The sequence below is a fragment of the Myotis yumanensis genome, unplaced genomic scaffold, assembly GCF_028538775.1.
Source record: "Myotis yumanensis isolate MYYU_CA2020_CCGP unplaced genomic scaffold, mMyoYum1.0.hap1 SCAF_13, whole genome shotgun sequence".
NCBI classification, from domain to species: domain Eukaryota; kingdom Metazoa; phylum Chordata; class Mammalia; order Chiroptera; family Vespertilionidae; genus Myotis; species Myotis yumanensis.
In genome coordinates this window covers 26,642,986-26,664,227 of record NW_027223764.1, presented here as the reverse complement: position 1 = coordinate 26,664,227, position 21,242 = coordinate 26,642,986, and the positions used below count along the sequence as shown (strand labels likewise).

At 38.6% G+C, this 21,242-nt stretch overlaps 1 protein-coding gene across 2 annotated transcripts; it reads right to left on the bottom strand.

The window, feature by feature from the left end:
• Window positions 1-15: 15 nt before the first annotated feature.
• On the bottom strand, window positions 16-17,629 carry ANKRD22 (ankyrin repeat domain 22). 2 transcript variants are annotated; one of them, XM_070432753.1, is made up of 6 exons: window positions 17,314-17,629; window positions 7,645-7,836; window positions 4,199-4,306; window positions 3,797-3,874; window positions 1,235-1,333; window positions 16-990 (listed from the first exon to the last, which is right to left on the bottom strand). In XM_070432753.1, the coding sequence occupies exons 1-6, from the start codon at window positions 17,332-17,334 to the stop codon at window positions 913-915; spliced, it is 576 nt and encodes a 191-aa protein (XP_070288854.1). In that variant the 5' UTR covers window positions 17,335-17,629; the 3' UTR covers window positions 16-912. The 2 variants fall into 2 exon arrangements, with proteins under 2 accessions (XP_070288854.1, XP_070288855.1); XM_070432754.1 differs by lacking the exon at window positions 4,199-4,306.
• Between the last annotated feature and the right edge of the window lie 3,613 nt (window positions 17,630-21,242).

Genomic DNA, 21,242 nt, shown 5'->3' with positions numbered 1-21,242 from the left:
TCTGGAACCAATAGCTCAATTTTTAAAAAATATATTTTTATTGATTTCAGAGAGGAAGGGAGAGAGAGAGAGAGAAGCATCGATGATGAGAATCATTGATTGGCTGCCTTTTGCATGCCCCCTACTGGGGATTGAACCAGTAACCTGGGCATGTGCCCTAACCAGGAATTGAACAGTGACCTCCTGGTTCATAGGTGGATGCTCAACCACTGAGCCATGCCAGCCAGGCTAAGCAAACATCTTTATAGTTACATAGTCTTGGTCAAAATCAAGATAGCCTTTATTTGTAAACTCATAGCAAAATGTTCAGCAGTGTGTTGGTAAACTGGTTCTCGAGAAAGGAAAAAATAAAAGGCTTGATTTTAGCATTTGCCAATTTCAGTGGTGAAAAACTGCCACCACTGACAACTGATAAATGTTTTTGCTGAAGTTGTTTTGCCAAAGGAACATCCACATGTGAACCTCTAAACCCACACACATACACACACCATCCTATACAAATATACACACTTCCACCCCTCTCACTGCTTAAAGGGGCCTGAGAGGAACAGTGTCTCCTGGGCATGGTATGGACAGGACAGCCTCCATCAGAGCACACAGCTGAGAAGAGATCACTGTCCAAGATAATGCAGATCTTCTACTTCGGGAGAGACTGATTTTGAAGCATCACATTTTGTCTGAAGTGGAGAATTCAACAGCTTTAGTGTTTCCCCTGGAAGGATTGGGGCCATGGTGAAGTCCATTGAGCAAAAGCATGACTACAGAGCTCTTCAAAAACGTTATCCATGGCAACCGTCATCATCGCCATAAAATGGCTGCATCCAGTTGAGTGGCCCGCAGACCAATAGTCCAAGATGCAGACAGGATCCAGTCCTTTAACTGTTTCTACTTCTCCATCTGAGGCCACAAGGGTTAGGATGCTTTCCTTAGCATTAATTCAATCTGGGAAAATTTTAATCTTCGTGCGATATCCAGGGAGCTCTCACCATTCTGAGGAGAAAAGAAATGATAGTTTCTTAAGAGTCCAGCCAACAGTTTAGACTGATGGACTCTCAGGCTTGGCAAAGACTTTAAATGTTATTCAGATCTAACAGTAATAGGATAACTTAATTTTTTAATAGGATGGTTAATTTTGTTGTTTACATCAGAAGCAATTAACGTAATTCCACACAAGGCCAAAGTTAGAAGATCATGAGCTGGGCGAACTTCGGGCCATGGGGCCACAGTTTCTTACCTTATTTCTTACCGCGGGGTCTGCATGGGCTTGAAGGAGCAGAGGGATAAGGGTCTGGTTTTTCATTTCGCAGGCATAATGTAACGCCGTGCAGCCGTACTGAAACACAAAAGACCAACACTGCAGCTCACCCATCCGACTCTACAGACCGTAGCATGAGGCTTCTTAGCAAGCGCTCTTCACATTTCATAGTAAACAATAAGCAAAACAGTCTGCAACCATCTATGTGCAATGGTATTTCTTGTTCTTAAAGTCTTTTTTCTGCCTCAATATGTACATTATTAATGTTCTATAAGCTATCAATACCTTCCTTTCTCATTTTCTATTCAAACTGAAAAATGCAACTTATAAAAGGCGAATGCTGAATTTCTTGGGATAATTTCTGTACATCTGGCCAATCAGCATTGTGATCATGTGACCATCTCTTCCCTTAGAGCAGTGGTTCTCAACCTTCCTAATGCCATGACCCTTTAATACAGTTCCTCATGTTGTGGTGACCCCCAACCATAAAATTATTTTCATTGCTACTTCATAACTATAATTTTGCTACTGTTATGAATCGTAATGTAAATATCTGATATGCAGGATGTATTTTCATTGTTACAAATTGAACATAATTAAAGCATAGTGATTAATCACAAAAACAATATGTAATTATATATGTGCTTTCCAATGGTCTTAGGCGACCCCTGTGAAAGGGTCGTTTGATCCCCAAAGGGGTCGCGACCCACAGGTTGAGAACCACTGCCTTAGAGTCTCCATATGGGCCACTTTGCAGATATCATCCTCTATGGTTTTTTTTTTTTTTTTTTTTAAATCCCACAGTCTGTGGCCATTGCTCATATTTCTACAGCTTACCTGTAAGACCAGTGCAGTTTGACATAGAAATCTCCCATACTTGGTTGGTTGTAGCATATATTATGTACTAGAGGCCCAGTGCATGAATTCGTGCATGGGTGGGGTTTGGCTAGCCCACCCTGATCGGGCTGATTGGGCCAGGCTGGTGGCAGGGGAGGGACACAGGAGGTTGGCCAGCTGGCCCCACCCCCTGGTCAAACTCCCGGTCCAGGGGACAATTTGCATATTAGTCTTTCATTATATAGGATTATAAAATAATGGATCTACCTCGTTGGCACTAATTTAAAACACTAACTACAGATTAAAAGAAATGTATAGCTGGGACATTTGTGCTAAATTTTTTGCCTTTCAAATCCAAACAACCATAGTTTTGGTAAGTGAAGAAATAATATCCTTGACTATCAAGATTATCGGGATTAACTTTGGATCTTTTTCCCTAGAAACTCCTCTAAGATCATAGGAAATAATACTGTGATCTCATTTTTTTATTAAGTGATGGCATGAAGAATGCAAGATCTGGTTCTGAATTTTTCCATGTGAAATAAAGAAAGTCTAAAAGACACAATACACTGCATTACTTGGAGTTGGAAATTGGATCTTAATATACAGGTAGTTTTTTTTAAATGGTGGTAAAATATGTGCATGTATGTGCATATATGTATGAGCATGCACAGGAATGTAATTATCATCAACTTTCTCTCTCTCTCTCTCTCAGAGAGAGAGAGAGAGAGAGAGAGAGAGAGAATGAGAACTACCTCCATTTAAACATGATACCAATATAACCCAAACTAAAATTATATAAATGATAAATAGAAACAGGAATAGGGACATTTTATCTATCACAGAACATAGAATGGTAGTATATACAGATGTGTACAACAGAAATTAGGGATCATAAACAGAATATTGGTTATTTTTAAATCCACTTTTGACTGGCCTACTTTTTCAGTAAAGAACTAGAAATAAAAAATGTCATTTAATCAATATAAGCAAATAAAACTCCTTACAAATAAATTTTTGAAACACTTCTGATCATGTAAGGGAGAAAGATGAGTTCAAGGTTGCAGTTGTAGAAGGTGAAAGCAAAACCTTATATTAGGGGGAAGTTAGCTGAGGCTGCTCTTACCAACATTTGGATGTTTCCTTGACCCTTGCCCTTAGTTGTCTTTAATTCACAGGTGGGGACTCTCTTTCCTGATTGGGATCTTGGCTTCAGTAGCAGCTGCTAACGTTCATTGAGCATGTACCATGTGTCAGGCACTCTGCTAAGTGCTTTACATGAATCAGCCCTGTAACTTATCAATATGCTCATGTTACAGAGTAGGAAACAGAAAGACGAGGAAGTTTATAACTTGCCAAAATGCACACAGGTAAAAAGTGGCAAGCCTGGGTTTACCCGAAGGCATTCTGACTCCAGCCTCTTAACTACCAAGGAAGAATTTTGTTGTCAGAGCCTTCATCTTCCTTAACTTCTCACAAATGGTGGAGCAGTTTTTTTTTTTAATGTTCTGTATTCAATAAAGATGTTAATCCCGCGAGTTTAGTGGCCGTATATAAACAACCTCAAGATCACCTAATTGGCAGTGAAAAAAGAAATGCAAAAGTGTCAAGGAAAATAAAGCGAGCAACTTTATATATGACAAGTACATACCTACAAATACCACTTTGGATATTATTTCACAGTGACTAAAAGTACGAACTTACACAGTCTGCAGCATTAATGTCCACCCCAGCATCAAGGAGCATTCGGACAAGAGTCTCATTCTGCTTTGTCTTGGAGACCTATGACAAATGGCAAGTACAAGAAGTTTGTTTACAAACTTTTTCTTTGTCTTATGTCTGGATTATTTCAATTAATAGGCTTCATTTTAATGCCAATACCCCCTATGTGCCCATGTACTATTGATTAATTGATTTGGCTACCTTCCTTCTTGCTTTATTCTTTAATCACAGCATCGTATGTATGTTGGAAATGTCACTTACAGAATACAAGCCAAGAGCTTATTCTGTTACTATTCCTTTATCTCTCACTGGCCCAGCAAACCTTGATGGGTCATGCTACTGATCTCCTACTCATTGACCCTTTGCTCTCACAAGTATACTCACCATGAGAAAATATCCAATGAGCAGGACAGGCATTAGGAGGATAATGAGTAGATAATCAAAGAAGGTAAATTTTTTCTTCACAGCATAATGCAAGCAGGTTCTCTCTTTCTAAAAATTAAGAAAAAAACCTCTTCATGAATAAATATTTCACTTCAAATTTCCTGTTTTCAGATTACCCTATCAAAAATTAGTTTGTGCTTTTTGTTCTTATGGTATCTAGGCCACCTTTTTTCTGTTGAGTATATCTAATGAATAAACCGAGGTTTCCATTGATTAAAACATTGGACAGAGTACAGTCTAAAGAAGAAGCTGGGGGAGGGCCATAGAAAGAGAACAGGTGAAATGTACATTTTATAAATCATCAAATATGGATTTTCATACTCATTTTAGTTTTTTGGAGAAAATACATTCAGATATAAACAGAAGACTAAATTCAATATGGAAATCCTAATTACCAATAGTAAACATATAGTGATTCATTTTGTGGTTTGTTAATGAACAAATCTTAACCACATGGCAATTTTTCTGTTTCTACATGCATATAGGCAAGTGCTAGAAGAAAGGAAATAACTCGATTTAGTTCTTCAAGTACATAAATGTAAGTTTCTAGAGATTGTGAGGAATGTACAGCCTTGGGCCTCATAATCAACCAAGGGAGATAGAAACATGGCCACATCAGTACAAAGCAGAACAGGCGGTTGTGATTGGAAATCAACCAAATCAATGAGAAGAGAGGGAAAGCCAGAGAGAAAAAGAGAGGTTAACTTCCACTTGTGGGAGGCACTGTTCTTAAATAAGACTTTTTGTTTTCCTAATATAAAAGTATGTATGTTCTCTGCAAAAGTTTTGTAAAGGAGGCAATAAGATAATAATAGAATGAATTAAAATCACCCATTACCACACAGTCCAGAGTTAATTGTTGACATTCTGCTGTATTTCCTTCCCATCTTTTAAAATGTATACAGGTGGATTTTTTTAAATGTAGGTTCATACAGCATTTGCAATATTTTATATGCTTTTTTTCAATTAAAATTTAGAATATGTGCATCTTCCCATGCCATTTAATGTTTTCAAACATATGACTGTACAGGCTGTTTGGCTTTTAATGGAATAGAACTACTCTGATTTATTTAGCTAAACCCTACCCATTGGGCATTTGAGTCTTTAACTTTTGATTTTTATAAAAATAAGACTACTTGAACATCCTCATTCACAAAGATTTGTCAACATTTATCTTTAATATAAGTTTCTAAAAATGTGATTCCTGGCATAAAAGGTATTAGTGCTTTTCATATTGTGCTACTACATTGTGCGCCAGTAAAATGATAATGATTTAAAACTTTCTTCCTGACCAACACTTGATTTTCATTTCTAATCTGGGTCAATTTCACAGGCCAAAATACATCTATATCTGTATCTATGTCTGTATCTGTATCTGTATCTATTTTTATGCTTTAATTTGCTTTCCATAGAATCGATGTTCTCTATTAAGCATATGAATCTAAATTACCAACCGAGCTTTTTGTAATTTTTTAAGGCTTTTATTTGGTACTTTTGAAAATAACTCATATAGATCAAGAAACGAGAAAGCACTGGTTCAAATTGTTAATGTACAAAAATTAGCATTTGGGAAAAATGAAAAAGATTAAACACTTAAAACTCATGAAAGTATTTTAAAAATAGAAAATGCAAACCAAACACTTACTCTGATAAAATCTCTACTTATTGAAGGTATCCACTAAAGTCCTTTCCATAATATTTATAAACAAGAGGATCCCAGGAGGCTGGCTCAGGTTCTGTGTGAAATGGAAATAAAGGTGCCTCCTCAGCCCTGTCCCTGAGTTGGCAAACCTCTCCCTCCCTCAGCTTCCTAATAGTAAATCTCCTGAGAGAGGATGTGACTCATTGACATCTGTCTTCACCACGCCCTCTCACCACTCCACACACCTGGTTCTTCAGCTGGGAGATCATGTCATACTGTACTAAGTTGCAGATCGGTTAGATTAGCACAGGCATGACTTTGAAGCCAAACCAAACAAACAAAACAAAAAAAAATAGTAAGCCCAAACAAGCAAGTCCAGTAATGATTTCTTTTTGTGATAATGAATTATTACTCCAAATGGCTGATCTTTAAAGTGACTTAGAAGAGGCAAGTGGGGCCCTACAGGCTGTTTTCCCTCATTGAATATACATGAGTGGATATAGGGCATTAATAATTACTACAAACAATGACTTTTTATGTTTACTCAGCGGACGTTAAAGGCTGCCTTTACTATAATGCAGACACTGATAGCTCCAGAGGCTCTCAAAGGATACAGCTATAGACACACATTCTACTCTTCCTTCACTGAAGACTCCACGTCAGCTAATATTGCATCTTCCATGCCTTTCTATGTGGCTTCCCATAACCTCTGGCTCATGGGCTTATTTGTCTTTGGCAAATTTTTCACTAGCATTCTTCTATTCTGTATGCAGACTATAGGATATTCTGGAGATCAGTACACTGACATAGAAGGTAAAAAACCCAACAAAACCAATGAAATATTGACCAGCAGATCAATATCCCCCCACCCTCCTGCCCGCCCCCCTGGAAATTTTTCCCATTACCCCTTTAATAGTGAGGAGGTGGAGCTGGGATAGAAGGAGGGGCAAGGAAAAACATGGGGAGGAGAAAGAAAAGAAAGGAAGCTCTAGCCAGACATATGAGTGAGCGATTTTCTTCCTTTTCAGAAGTTCTAAGGACATAATTAACCACAAAATATGCCTGATGATTGAATTTTTTATTTTGCTTTCTAGCTTAATAAAATACCCTCAATATGTGTCAGTCTCTCTAAAGCAGAGGTTCCCAACGTTTCTTTGACCATGCCCCACCTAAACATCTCTGAAATCCTCATGTCCTCTCTGTGACATATAATTCTTATTATTCAAAAAGTGAACTCCTATTCCCATGGAGGGAGTCTAAAAGACCATTAACTTGGTTTAAACAAGCTTCCAAAGAATCTGGCATCCATGAAAGAGAAAAATTAAAGAACAAGAGGACAGTTAAAGAACTGAGGCAGAAATCACTAAGAAATTGTTAAAATAATAATAATAATATGAAGTGATATGAAAAATAGCAACTAAAGTTTCAAAACATAATAGAGAACTAAAATGCATAAATATGTCACAACATACATTTATATACTGCACATGAGGCCCCTCGAATCATAAGAAATGCAAAAAAATCACTGTTAATAACTCATTCTCGAACTGCCCCCCTTAAAAATCAAGTTGCCCCCCTGTGGGGCATGTGCCCCACATTGGGAGCCACTGCTCTAAAGTAAGGTAAAAAAGAAATTGTTGGTGTCAGGAGCTATAAGCATCAGAAAATGACATTCACTGCTCCCATCCATGCTAAGAGTAAGTGCCATGGTCAACTACTTTCCACTGCTGTGTCATGGCCTCACCTGGTTTGTGAGGTTCACATCAGCATTTCTCCTTAAAAGGAAGGAAACGATTCTCAGGTGCCCTCGCCTGCAGGCGCAGATCAGGGGAGTGTCTCCATTGAAGCCATCTTGAACATTGATGTACTTGCTGTCCTCCCTCACCCACCGCCACACTTGACCAAAGTCGTTCTGATAGGCTGCTTGGCAGATAGGCTGAGGAGAGATAAACAAAAGCAGATTTTGAAATATAATTAAAACACAAACATAAGAAAAAAAATCACTACCCGGTAACTTAAAATTCAAGTGTTTCCAAATCATAATATATTGCTTTGTCGATGGGATTTTTGGTCTCGGTTATGCCCAGTGTTAAGTCTAGAACAAACGTTGAGTCCCTAAGGAACCATGACACACAGAAATGTAAAAACTTCTGTAGCCCCCCAAAATGGAAAGACTTGACAATACTGGGTACACATTCCCACAGGGCATCAAGTAAAGCCTCCTCTACTTGGGCTCCTCAAAATCCTTACTGAAACTTAACTAAAGCAAGAAAAGGAGAAGGCGGATGGTTTTCCTCAGCCGCTGGATGTCTCTGAGTGCTTTCTCAATCCCACATGAGCGATATTACTTAAATATTAAGTGGTTAGAGTGCCAGCCGGGTTCATTTCTGGTAAAGGACACATGCCTGGGTTGTGGACTCGATTCTTATCTTTCAATATTTCCTAGGCTCCTTGTATCCTAGACACAGAGTTTCTGTTTTGAAAAGTAAAGTATATGCCTGGCTTAGTTAGACGTACAAGTGATTTGTTGCATGGATTGTAAAACCGCCGAAAAGATTCTGTGCTGTTATAAATTCTCAGTCTCCGCTAGGGGGCAGTTCAGTTTCATAAAAGCACTAACAAAAGAAGACAGAAAACCCAGTAGAAAAGTGCTGGTTGATCCAGAGACAGAGAAGCATCTGTCAGACCATAAAATCTCAGAGGGAAGGTAGGGGAGGGTGGGGGCAAGGGGGTGAAATACACCAAAGGACTTATATGCAAGCATAGAGGCCTAACCAATGGATACAGACAACAGGGGGCTGAGGGCATGAGTGGGGGGGGGGGGGGATAGGTAATGTGGGGATAAGGACACATATCTAATAACTTAATCAATCAATAAATTTTAAAAAATAAAATAAAATAAGAAAAGAAAAGTGCTGGTTGGCCAGCTAGGAATGGAAAAGAGAAGGGGAGCTGTCCCTTTGGGTTGAAGGAATAGTATGAATTCTGTTGGCCTCTAAAGTTCTTAAAACTTGGAGGAACTCGGGCTGTAGAGGAAACCAGTGAGAATTTGGAAACTTGCCATGATAATTCTAAACACAATCGGATCCCTCCCGCCCATCCTCACTGCCCAAGCACTAGTTCAGATCATAATTCTAACCAGGTCTATTGCAAACATGGTCATTAATTGGCCTTACTTCTTAGCCTCACACATTCAGCTCCAACCCATCCTCCAAAAACAGCAGTTTCTTATCACTTCCCTCCTGGAAGCCTTCAGTGGTAACCAACCAGATTAGGATGCTGACCCCAAGCTGGCACGCTCGACTCTTCAAATCTCACAAGTCCTGTCTTTCCAACTCCATCTCCCACCACTCTCTATCCGTATCCTTGACCCAAGTAAATAAAGACGTGTGTTATTAACAGCTATCCCTCCAAGACTGTAAACTCCACAAGAGAAGTATTATGTCTGTATTTGTACAACTTTGTATCCTCAGCACCCAGCATATGCCTAACAAAAAGTGGGTATTCAATATATATTTGATGAGTAAATAAGTAAATGAATAAATTATAATGAGCTTTTGCCTTAGCCGGTTTTGTTCAGTGGTTAGAGTGCCAGCCCGGGTTCATTTCTGATCAAGGACACATGCCTGGGTTGTGGGCTCGATCCCCAGTAGGGGGCGTGCAGGAGGCACCCGATCAATGATTCTCTCATCATTGATGTCTCTCTCTCTCCCCCTTCTCCCTTCCTCTCTGAAATCAATAAAAAAAAATTTTTAAATTATAATGAGCTTTTATTGAGCACCTCATTTATTTCATTTAACCCTCACAACAATTCTATAAGCTAAGTATTATTATTATGCCCATATTGTACAGGCGAAACTGAGGTAGTTTGTCTTTCCTGCTGCGGTCACACAGCCCATAGTTGACAATGACAGGAAGCAAATTCATGCATTCTGGCTCTAATTACTTCAAGCAATTTAAAAATAGCTTTTGGAATGTCATCTGGCTATAAGACTTTGTGTTTTAAGACTTTTTTGGTTGCATTTGCACCCAAAATTAAGCTACAGCCTACAGTCCCAGAAGACTTATCAGTCTTCTTCTGCCCTGGCCTGCTGGTGTCCAAGACTTCTTGGTTATAGATCCAGATTCTTTCTCCAAACTGACCTAGAATTAGCAATATTTACCAAGAGGTAAAGAAGTGGTTAGAGAGGTTGCTGAAGAAAGCAGAAAAATATATTGCCCAGATGAAAATGTTTCAAGAAGGAAGACAGAGTCAAGAGAATGAAGTATAAGAAAAGATTGCTGGATTTGACCATTAATGACCATTCAGAGATCAATTTTTATAGAGTGAGAAGGCAGAAGACAGAATACAAAGGCCTGCATACATACTCTATGAAGAATTAGAGGAGGTGATTGGAGAGGAATTTGTGGTAAATTTGGCAGCGAAAGCTAAGAGGGAACTTGCAAGTGAACAGGAGTAGCAGAATATGGCCATCATTCTGCACATTTGTAGACAAAATGGTGTTGTCTACTGGTTACAAGTACAGGCTCTAGAAGCAAATTTCTGAGTTCCAATCTCAATTTGACCATGTAACAGGTACTTGGACAACTTACTTAAACTTCTTATGTTCAATTCCCTTCTGCATTTAATAGTTACATCTTATTTATCAGGTTACAGAAAGTTTTAAAGGAGATTGTGTAGATGAAGTGCTTCACTCAGATCTGACTCACAATAAACCCTCAATTAATGTTAGCTACACTAATAATTATTAAAACACAAGGACCCAGTGATGATGGGCAGGGGTGGTTATGAAAGAGTAGGTAATTGCTGGAAGAGAGTGAAGAGGTGATGGTCTAGAGAACAAAAATGGATGCATGTGCCTTACTAAACAGAATGACAACTCTGGATCTAAGGCCAAAGCCAGGGAAGAAGAACAGAGATTTGGAGTAGAGAGAACTTTACATTTGGTGATATTTTTGCCAGAAAGGCTGAGGTTTCATCTTCATTCTTTATACTAATATGTACTTATCATCGAATATAATAATAGAGGAATATGCAAATTAGCCAGGAAGCTGTAACGTCACGACCAATCTACAAGCGGCGGAGAGCTATAGGAGGGCGGGGCAGTGAGCTGGGAGCAGCAAAAAGCTAGCAGCAGCAGTGGGCGGAGTGGCCAGCTGAGGCAAGCAGCAGTGAGCTACTCGCGCACGGTGCACGAATTCGTGCGCAGAGCTACTAGTAAATAAATAAACAAAGACAACTCTGTAAGTAGCAATTATGTTTACATAGATGAATGGGTTAATAATTTAGGAGAGAAAATTGTGACAAAGGTGGAAAAGGCTCTTTAGCATGATGAGGGATATTTAGGATAATCATAATGAAAGTGTTTTCATGAGATGCATAAAAATAAAAAATTGTTTGAAGCATCAGGTTGTAGAAATACATTAAGAAGCTACAGTGGCCTGAGCCTGTAGTATAGGTCTTTTATACATTAAAGCTATTTCCTTTTTGAAATGTGACTTAGTACCACATTATAATTTGTAAAATCACTTATAATATACAAGGGAAGACTTAAAACACCAATTGGGGTGGAAGTCCCTGGGTGCTCTTTTTGAATATAGAATGCCAAAAATTTGCTAGATGCAGGTAGAGAAAGAGCTGGTGAGACTGTGAAGGGAGGCAATCCTTTTCCAATTAGCTTGCATTCCCTTTTCCTAAAACATAGAATGAACATCATGTTGAACATTATCTCACTCAGCTCTCTTGTGTTAGAACTATTAGATCAGGATCTCACCCAGCTCTTATTAGGACTACTGGAACTCTAACTTAGAGAGGTTAAATGATTTCCCCAAAGTCCCACAGACTTCCTGGCACAGTTAGAACTAAATTCTAGGTTTTCTTGATTTCCAATTCAATAGCCTTCCCATTAGTCACATCTCTATTCTGTCTTCCCTGAGTTCTCCTCAACTCTACCAGCTCCCCCAATAAACCCTGCTCAACCTAAATTGCACTCTCTGGACACTATATATTTTAAAACAATACCTCTCTTCTTTGAACTATGTTTCTTTTTCTCATAGTAGCATCTGAAAAATAGACCCATTCCTAAAGATTGATATTAAGGGTATATGTGTGCATGAGCACATACATGTATGTTATATGTGTTTCATGTATTCATATGCATGTTGGGTGTTGTATATCCCTCTGCTCATAATAACCATATCATTAGACCTTCTCAAAGTTTAAAAGGATACATTATTATGACATGATTTTCAACACTTAGCAGCACATATGCAGAGTAAGAGTAGAATATACTTCATTGGAACCTGGATTTAGTTTACCCCATTCTTTTCACGAAGGGAAAAGAACAGTAATATATCCTAGTAGAGAGGAATACCAGAAGAATGGCAGAGTGGTTAAGACCAACTCCTTTTGGGAGTATGACACCCCTCTTGAGATAGCAAGTAGAAAAAGAACCTAGTGTGCTCATCAGTGATGTAAGCAGAATTCTCCTGAATATACAAACATAGTTCTCATATCCCAGCCCCTGATCTCCAGCCAGTAAGTACTTTTTAGCTGCATAACTCTGGGCAAGCTACTTAAACTATCTTTGCCTCATTTTTGTTATTGGTAAAATAAGGACAATAATAGTGACCAACTTATATGGTTGTTGTATGAACTGTGTTAATACATAGGAAGTGTTTAGAAATGCCAGGTATATAATGTCCTCATTACATGTTTGTAAACTTACCAACATATTGTAAATAATATCAACATAAATATGTGTGGTAAGGGTTTAAATGAATCAACCCTGTTTAAAAGTCCAGCTTACACAGCTGGGGTTGGTTATTCCAAGCCACGTTCTCTCACTGAGCTCCAAGCATATCCTGTATTGTAGATGTTAGGCCCAACTCTGGGATGCTCCCACATTCTCTCTGTCTTTTTTAAAGTATATTTTTATTGATTTCAAAGAGGAAGGAAAAGGGAGAGAGAGACAGCAACATCAATGATGAGAGAGAATTACTGATCGGCTGCTTCCTGCAGGCCCCACACTGGGGATCGAGCCCACAACCCAGGCATGTTTCCTGGCAGGGAATCGAACCGTGACCTCCAGGTTCATAGGTCGATGCTAAACCACTGAGCCAGGCAGGCCTGGCTCTCCTTCTTTCTTAAAAACATTGGAAACAGTATAAATGCCAATTGGTGGATGAATGGATAAAAAAATTTTGTACATACACACACACACACACACACACACACACACACACTGGAATAATAGTCAACCATAATAAGAAGGGAATCTTGCCATTTATGACAACATGGCTGGACATTGAGGGCATTATGCTAAGTGCAATAAGTCAGACAGGAAAAGATAAATCCTGTCTGATCTCACCTATATATGGAATATGAAAACAAAACATAGAACTAGAGCACATGAATATGGAGAACAGATTGGTGGTTATCTGAGGTCAAAGGTATAAGTTTCTAGTTATAAAATGCATAAGTCCTTGGTATGTAATGTACAGCATGGTGCCTATAGTTAAAAACACTGGCCGAAACCGGTTTGGCTCAGTGGATAGAGCGTCAGCCTGCGGACTGAAAGGTCCCAGGTTCGATTCCGGTCAAGGGCATGTACCTGGGTTGTGGGCACATCCCCAGTAGGAGATGTGCAGGAGGCAGCTGATCAATGTTTCTCTCTCATCGATGTTTCTAACGCTCTATCTCTCTCCCTTCCTCTCTGTAAAAAATCAATAAAACATATTTAAAAACAAACAAACAAAAAAACACTGAATTGTATATTTGAAAGCTGAAGGAGGATGGATCTTGAAAGTTCATGTCATAAGAAAAAAATTGTAACTATGTATGGTGATGGATGTTAACTGGACTTATTGTGGTGATGATTTTGCAACATATACAACTATTGAATCATTACATTGTATTCCTTAAATTAATCTAAGTCAATTATACCTCAATTTAAAAAATATTATCATCATGTATATATATCAATATATAACATATATATGATATACATATATTATAGATCATCACTATTAGCAATTCAAGGTTCTGAAAGGTAGCAGAATATTCAATTCAAAATACAACTCTCAGCATAAAGACTATTTTTAACTAAAGGCAATTGAGAAGAAGCTGGTACAAGGAAAGCTCTCCACTCTACCCCCATTTAGCTGAAAGCAGGACACAAATTTGTGAAGGTGTTCCCCCTTCCCTTTAAGAAGACAAAAGTAACTCTTGTCAGCCCAGAGAAGGCGCCATCTACATAATAAAATTTACCAAGTAGCCCTTATCTTCCATTAGCTTCCCTAAATATTTGCCTTCTCATAATTCACCACTCCCAGAAACTCAGCCTGTTTCCTTTGTCTTGCCACTAAAAATTTATTATTTTGTTAAGATGCTGTATGAGCCCAAGTTCTAACCACACGTTGAGTTACTCATCTCGTATGAATGCATGATGCAGGTGTTCATAAACTCCTGTTTGTTTTTCTGCTGTCAGTCTATTTTACAGGGCCCCAGCCAATGCACCTAAGATGAGTAAAGCAAAAAAGCATTTTTCCTCCCCTACAGCTTTTTTTAAAAAAAGATAAGCCTGTGTGTCCAATCTCAAAGAGCTTCTCACATTCCAAGTGGAAAGTTGAATTTTACAAAAAAATTAAATAAAAGTAGATGTGTCAGGACAGTACAGAACCAGGGAATGGGGCAGGACTGGACGTTTCTTGCCCTGTTCTTATTTAATGGCTCACATTCTTTATAGGAAATGCAGGGTGACTGGTACAGGGTGAATGAGAGACTGGCACATGCACATGAGTAGGTAATGTTTAAATATTTGAGAGATTACTCCAGAGCTTCGAAACCTTTTTTAAATTATGCATGGGAGAGTGTCACAGAGGATTCACCACAGACCTTCTGGATCAGAATACCAGGAGAGGCTAAGCTTGTTCATTTTCCTTTTCCATTCACATGTAACTCCCAAATGCAACTGAAACAAGCAACCTATGTTTTCTTCCAATCTAAAAGAACCCATTTCCCTTCAGCATTTTTCATCCATCACCGAAGTCAGATTCTAATTCTGGACATTTAACAGCATGATGTTAATCCAGATATCGAGAAGTTGATATCTTGGGATACTGAGGATTTTCTGAGTCTTTGGCAGAATCAGTGGAGCTCTCAAATCCATTGCTCTGGGATACCGTGAAATCTGTCAACTGAAAATGAGGAATGTCTAAACCCATCAGCCAAAATGAAAAATCTCTGTGGGAATTCAGTGAGAGCACCTCTCATACTAGTGGAATATCTCCTGGGTTCAGGGCTGCTGGAGAGTAACAAGACAGCAGAGCAAACACATCCAAACATAGCCATTCCCCAAACAGCATCCCGCCACAGCTGTCATGCTGGGAGATGAGACATTTACTCTGAAACCTGCTACTCTAAGTAGTTTTGCAAGTGCCTTTACCTACCCTCATTTATAGCTACTTTTACCTAAAAACAGGAAGAAGGAGAAGGAGGAGGAGGAGGAGGAGGAGGAGGAGGAGGAGGAGTTGTTGATATTAAGGGGAATCCTGAAAATTGAAAAATTATTTTCCAAAAAGGTAAATAATTTTTTCCTAGAAATGACTGAGTTGGCAGGTGTTTTTGTGTTTTTAAAGTAGACAGTGTACAGTATTAAATGGGAGAGCCTAAAATCCACTTCCACTTGTCAAACTGAGATGCATGGCAACATTTATTTTAGTTCTACCTTAGACTGTTTTTGGTTCAATATTAATTATGAGCTTTGATTAGTTACCTATGGTCATCTAGGTAAATTAGGGTTTTACCTCTCTCTCACTCTGTGTGTGTGTGTGTGTGTGTGTGTGTGTGTGGTTGTTGTATTTGTTTTAAAATATCATAGTAAATTCCAAGTTGCTTTGTCCTCAATAGATCTGAAAAGTGAAGCATATATTCCACTTCTGGGCATATTCTCATTAATATTTACAAGTGATTCAACATGTCTTGCCCTGCTTTGCCGTGCCTTGCATGACTCAACCACTTGCCAAATCAACACACAATCAACAAACAACTGCACTGCTCAAGCAGAGTTCTTTTTTTAAATGTAATTATTTCCAGGGCCTAGACTACAGTTAACTATCCACTGGCTATGCACAGTGTGGTATGTGGACCAACAAAAGCATCAGTGAGCTGATATGTATAATCTTAGGTCCCACAGGCCTCACCCAGAGCGGCAGAATAAGAATGTGCATTTAAAACAAAATCTTGAGGTGATTGGTGCACATTAAAATTTGAAAAGCACTAGCCTAGATCACTGTGGTAGTAAACTGATCACCTGCATCAATACTACCTGGATGCTCTTCTAAAAGTAGGTTTCTGACACTACCACAGATAGGGAGACACACTGTAGGGAGGAGGCACCTGAATCTACATTTTAAACAATTTTCTCTCGCTGACATTTAGACAATCTAAAGCATGAGACTTATTTGAGTGTTTCAAGTGTTGTCATTTTCACCAGACCAAAGTCACTGGGCAAGACATTACCTAGAATTATAAACTAATCAAAGAACACCTTGACTATAAAAAAGTAAACACACACACACATACACACACACACACACACACACACACACACATCCCTGGCATTAGAAGTAACTGCAAATGGGGAGAAACTGCCTTTAGTACTAGAAGAACCACCCAATGAGGTTCTGCTGAGCATCTGTAATGAAATGCAGACTAACCGGTTGATGTGTTAGGGAGCAAATAGTGAATAATAATGCCGTCGCATCTCTTGTACTTGTTGAAGCATTACTCACTTGCACTCCTTTGAAACGTAGTTAAAAGTTAATTTGATTCTAATAGGCTACTTTCAATATAGGAAAAAGCACTTTTTGTATCCATCAGATGTGAAAAAAAACTAAAAAAGTATATTTGAAAATGTATTGTTTTTTATTTCTCTTCTATACAGAGAGTCTTCATTAACAATTACTAGAGGTGAATTTCCTTTCAAATACCAAGCTGAAAGGCGGTACTCTGTATATGCATTTCCATAAGAGAACCAGTCTATCTTTTGTATGTTTAGAAAATCCAGTTAGGTACAATTTTCACTTTTCCTCGGGATGTTTGACGTCACAATAGGACAACTCAAACTCCACTTTGCAAGGTCCAAATTACCCTGCAGACATGTGGATTCGCGAAATGTGTGTTGTATTCCTCTTTACTTACATGTAGCTAACATTTTAGAATGGCAAGAACGATTTGCCCTAAAATATTAAAAATATCAGAAAGATGAACACACGGGACTTTGTTTTGACTTGATGCGCTCACAGAAAGTTCAACAGAAGAAAAGGAGACAGATTAACAGGGACAGGAAGTTACATTCGAAAACATGAGCAGTTTTTAACACGTTTGGAGTCTGATTTTCAGAAAGATTACCTCAGAGTATAGGATCCCCATGCTGGTCTCTCACAGACTTACTTCACCCCCACAGCTTCTCGAATCTTCCGTAGGTATTCCTGATTAACATCAAAATGCTTCCCGGCAGAGAGGAAGGTCCCAGAAGTCCAGGTCAGTGGCAAACCCTTTCTTTCCACATCTGTGAGTGCATTTCCAGCGACACAGACAGCAACACCACCTTCTAGAGGGCCCAACCCAATGAAACAAAGGTATTGGTTACCCGGTAATGACCCACGCTGTGCATCATCTAAAGTTACAAGCCTGAGAAACCGGTTTCTGAGTCACATCTGCTCTGCCAGGGGTAGCAAGTGGGAAGAAAGAAGCAAAATTGAGGAGGAAAGGAAGCTTCTCACATTGGCAGGAAGGACACGGAGTTCAAAACGGGGTACTGTGTTTAGGACATTTCCTCATTGAAATCTGGTTTTCAGAGGCGATTGCGAAAGGCTAGAGACCAGCAAACCCGCTGGTTAGAACCATATGTCTGCCATAGGCCTTGACTTTCATGAAAAATCATCTTCAAAACTCTGGCTATGGTTTATTTGCTCTCTTTAAGTAAAGAGAAGTTTATTTTTTCTTGATGTTGATTAATATAGGCTACTTAAAATAATAAATTAAGGTCAATTTATAAGCTATTGTACACATAATGTTTTATTTACTTGATATACATGAATTACTATTATTTTATATTTTTATAAAAATATATTATTTTCTATACATAAATGTGTCCATAATCACTTTCAAGGAGATCTTTGAGTCAAGTTTCAACTCAAATGGAAAATACTAAACTCTCTGAAGAATCAATCCATTAACATCCTAGTTAATTAAATTATTATAAAAGGTTTAAATGACATTTATAGCATTACTATACTTAAGTTTTGTTTTTAAGCACTTCAATTCTAAGCCTAACAGGGAATATTTTCCCAACTAACTAAATGGTTTTATAAATCTAGTAAATTATACTAACATAATAAATATTAAGTTGTCTTAAACATTTTAATGCTGTTTACAAATTTAGCCAAATTATTTTATAATATTCAATTTAAAAATTCTAGGTCTAAAATCAATTACTCTATTATACATTTTAAATGGAATTACCAGGTCACTTGGTCAAACATGGTAACATGCCAAATCCCTTAAACATTGTAAACATTTTCTGTATTAATATCAGATACTCACACATTTTCTCTGAACTTAACTCAGTCATCACAAAGTGTTAAATTTTCCCATATTTAAAATACCCACACACATCCATGAAAGAAACAGTTCAGTCATTCCAAGCAAATTGATGTGGTTGATCCAATTAGTTAAGGTTCTTTAGTGGCCAAGATCAAGGACCAGGATTCAAGTCCTGAGCCTATTCAGGGAAATTCTTCCTCCTCCACTGATCACATGTGAATCATTTCTATTAATGTTATAAAAGAATTACCTACTTTACTATGGACTTGGACTTGGGACCAACCTGGTAGGAGTTTAAGAGTTTGGTAGTCTGATGGAGACAGAAGTCTGCAATATCCTCTAAGATTGCAGTTGACTTCCTCATTGGCTTGCTTTTCTTTGAATTTCTTTAGTTTCTTAAAACATTTAAGTGTCTTTTCCATAGACTGAAACATTGGTATTTCCATCAGGCCCATCACTTGCTTATGCAAATCTTTCATAACCCCTTTTAGTTTCTTTTGTAACCTCCTTTAACTAGCGTGTGTGGCGGAACTCTTTGCTCTCACAACCTCTCTGCTAAGGTTGCTGCTAGCTTCCTTCTCCAAGCTCTCTCTGATGGAACTCAGGTTTCTTTAATTTCCTATCAGGACCACAATCACCTAATTGGATTCGACATCTCTCTCTTTGCTGCGTCTTGAAGGTTAGCAAAATATGCCATTCTAATACGGCCTTTTTGGTATAAAGATTACGTTGAATTGGTTATTTTTGAGAAATTGTAGACACACAAGAGAGTCTCTGAAAATAGAGTGAAATTTAACCTGTTGGAAAGGATATTTAAATTTATAAAATAAATCTCCATTTGTAAAGGTGTCTCCTGTCCGTACCAGGAGGAGAAGGGTGACTCGAAATCTCTGGAAACTCTTATGATATGGTTGTATTTAACCCAGTTATTCATTAACTGGAAAGGAAAAAGGGGAGGGTCAGATAAATGTATGCTCAATGAGGTCTGGGTGACTTAGGGAGAGTGCTTGTCTCTCGGCCACACCTGGGAACAGGTCATGGATCAGAGTAGGCATGGTGACTGCGAGCATGGGAAGATTTGAGACACATCAGCTCCTGAACGAAGGAGTTCCCCCTCTCGCTCTCTTGCTGCTTGCCCCTGACTCCTGGCTTGCGGAGCTCTTACACTCTGCACCGGCCCACATGGCCCATAGCCTCAATGGACTGACTAATGAACTGGAACTAATCTGATGCTGTACTGAACTCAACTCCGCCATGGAATAGAAACTCTGGACGCTGGCTTTGCTTTTAGGTCTGCTGAATCCCTAGCTGTTCCTTTTCCAGGACAGGTTTAAGGGAAATGGGACTTTAGAAACCCAGGGATGGATGTAATTCCACTGAAATAAAGCTTTCCACCACATCTCATCTTCCGGTGGGGACCTCCTGGAAATGCTTATTTCAGTGGCACCCCAAGAACCCCACTCCCACTAGCAACAGAGCGAGACAATCCATGAAATTCTCCAATAACATTATCAGTGGAGAAGCCATAGACCCTGCATAACAAACTTGATCCTTATTTGCTGTACTTTTCCTGGTAACCTCCATAACTGCCCCTACCCAACATCTTTCTTTTTTCTTTAGCTCAAAATGGTATTTCAAGTGGGGGCTTTGGCCACTTCAGGGAGTTTTACTCAGTTTTCCTGGGTATCTCCCATGTATACATGAGTTGTACATGTTATTCAACTTCTGTTTGTTTTTCTCTTGTTAATCTTTCTTTTATTATGGGATGGGGAACCTCAATCAAGAACCTCGAAGGGCATAGGAAAAGTTATCTTTTCTCCCCTACAATGTGTTTCTAAAAGCACAATGCTCATTATGATTATGAAAGGTGAACTCTTTCAATGTAGAGTTGACTCTTAAAACAAACCAATCAAAACACAATTGAGTCATGGCAATTGGTAAAACCCTTATATTTAACTCTAGGCCAGTGAGCCCTTACCCAGAGAAGATTTTACCTCCAGATAAGGCTGCCAGATTCAGCAAATAAAAATATAAGATGTTCAGTTAAATTTGAATTTTAGAGAAATTTCTGAAATATTACATGGGATATACTTATAGTAAAAAAGTATGTCTTGTTTAACTGAAATTAAAAATATTTGGTAATGTCTGGAGACATTTCTGACTGCCACAACCAGAGTGGCGGCATGCTACTGGCATCTAGAAAGTAGAATCCAAAGATTCTGCAAAACATCCTGCAGTGTGCGGACAGCCTCTCGCAGCAAAGAGTTATTCTGCCCAAAATAGTGCTGCAGTAGAGAAACCACAGGGCCTCTAGACCAGTGATGGCGAACCTTTTGAGCTTGGCGTGTCAGCATTTTGAAAAACCCTAACTTAACTTTGGTGCCGTGTCACATATAGAAATTTTTTGGTATTTGCAACCATAGTAAAACAAAGATTTCTATTTTTGATATTTATTTTATATATTTAAATGCCCATTTAACAAAGAAAAATCAACCAAAAAAAATGAGTTCGGGTGTCACCTCTGACACGCGTGTCATAGGTTCGCCATCATGGCTCTAGGCCAACAGTACAATTAAAGATGAAGGAAGAGAACTTGATAAACTCATAGTGTTGGAATGAAATATGTTTGCAGAGGAGGAAAAAAAAATCTTTCCATCTATCCTTCTAGGTTCTTGGCTGGGGCTCTGTAACAAAAGACAGGGGTTGAGTGTGGGGCCTAAGGTTTCGCAGGC

Coding starts and splice junctions, on each gene's coding strand:
- ANKRD22 (XM_070432753.1), bottom strand. CDS start 17,334: ATGGGGATCCTATACTCTGAG. Junction 3,875..4,198: donor TCATTGGATATTTTCTCATG/GTGAGTATACTT, acceptor CATTTGTCATAG/GTCTCCAAGACAAAGCAGAA. Junction 991..1,234: donor ACCCCGCGGTAAGAAATAAG/GTAAGAAACTGT, acceptor TTTTCTCCTCAG/AATGGTGAGAGCTCCCTGGA.